Genomic DNA, 1,563 nt, shown 5'->3' with positions numbered 1-1,563 from the left:
ATTTTTTAGTTTAAAGTTGTTGCTGTTTTTTCCATAACTTTTTTATTTTTCTGATTCTGAGTGAGATTTTGATCAACTGAAACTAGAAGAGGGTCTGGTCTTTAAAAGCAATATCTCCTGCATTCATAAACAAAGAAAGCCATGAAATATCTCAAATCCTACTGTGTTTTTTTTCTCTTCAGGTGAGATCACGTATGGAGGGAGAGTGACGGATGCCTGGGACCAACGGTGCCTAAGGACAATCCTCAAAGGCTTTTTTTCTCCAGAAACTCTGCAGCCTGGCTACACCTACTCCCCCTCAGGTATTGTTCTTTCTGCCCTCTTTTGTATGTATATGTGTGTGTGTGTGTGTGTGTGTGTACATGTATGTGTGTGTATGTGTACATGTGTATGTACGGGCGTGTATGCACAGTGAACGCTATGCATATATCTCAATTAATGGTTTTCTCCCTGTAAGGTGTTTACTACGCTCCAGAGTCAGATGAACTCGAACAATATAAGAAGTATATTGAGAATCTTCCAATCATTGATGATCCTGAGGTCTTTGGTATGCATGAGAATGCCAACTTGGCTTTTCAGGTGAAGAACAATACTGTAACAATACCAGTACATTACAAGCAAATGTCTCTGTCTCTATTTTATACCAGACTGCCAGTTGTTCTCTTAAATATAAATGACTGTGCAATTTCTTATTTATACGTAGTTTTTCAAAATTTGTTAAATTTTTCACTTCACAGCAATTATAAGAAATGGCTGGTGGTCCTTTTAGTGATTTAAACTTATGTTTCTCATGCAGTTTATGAGCTTTGGGAGTGCTATGATAAAATATCAATACATGAGTGTGTGTGTGTGTGTGTGTGTGTGTGTGTGTGTGTGTGTGTGTGTTTGCCTCTGCAGCGTCAAGAAACTATAACTCTGATCAATACCATACTGGATGTTAGTCCTCGTTCTTCAGCGCAACATGGAGCTAAGAGTAACGATGACATAGTCTGCGAGCTCGCCGAGCTGATTCTAGCCAAACTGCCCGGTACGCTGACCCCACATAGATTCACCTGCACATCGATCTCAGTTACTGCTGAGACTTTGCATTATTACACTCACTCTTTTTCCCCATGTTTTCATTGGTTTGTGTTGTCTTTTGTCTCTTTGTGAACTTGTCTTTCTTTTGGAGTGCAGAGCGACTGGACATGGATGAAGCAATTGACACACTGTTTATCAAAGACACCAATGGGCACCTGAACTCCCTCACAACTGTTTTGGCCCAAGAAGCAGACCGATTCAACAACTTGCTTAAAGTTCTCAGGGTGACGTAAAAACCACACACATTTAATTGGTGGAGATCATCTCATGACCACTTCAGGAGTTGTTTTCTTTGGATTGTTGTTTATTTACTTGATCTTAGAGAAACATTCAAATAGAAAAAAACCTGAACAATCGAAAATATGCGTTCTGTTTAGTTTCAGAAATAACATTTTTCGGAATCTGTCGTTACTGTGATGTGTTATTCTCACTTTCTTTTTCGTAGATGTCTCTTATCACTCTGCAAAAGGCAATAGCAGGTCT

The 1,563-nt window shown here is 39.2% G+C and overlaps 1 protein-coding gene across 1 annotated transcript in view; it reads left to right on the top strand.

Moving 5' to 3' along the window:
- The window catches only part of dnah6 (dynein, axonemal, heavy chain 6), a 57,642-nt gene that overhangs the window by 48,825 nt on the left and 7,254 nt on the right, over positions 1-1,563 (top strand). The window contains exons 67-71 of the mRNA XM_013914100.1: positions 183-302; positions 458-579; positions 898-1,027; positions 1,177-1,304; positions 1,526-1,555. Of these exons, the coding sequence (XP_013769554.1) occupies positions 183-302; positions 458-579; positions 898-1,027; positions 1,177-1,304; positions 1,526-1,555 (530 nt within the window). The remainder of the gene's footprint in view (positions 1-182; positions 303-457; positions 580-897; positions 1,028-1,176; positions 1,305-1,525; positions 1,556-1,563) is intronic.

Source organism: Pundamilia nyererei, unplaced genomic scaffold (genome assembly GCF_000239375.1).
Source record: "Pundamilia nyererei isolate P.nyererei 1_Seehausen unplaced genomic scaffold, PunNye1.0 scaffold00171, whole genome shotgun sequence".
In the NCBI taxonomy this organism is placed as follows: domain Eukaryota; kingdom Metazoa; phylum Chordata; class Actinopteri; order Cichliformes; family Cichlidae; genus Pundamilia; species Pundamilia nyererei.
This window is presented reverse-complemented; position numbering and strand designations above follow the sequence as displayed.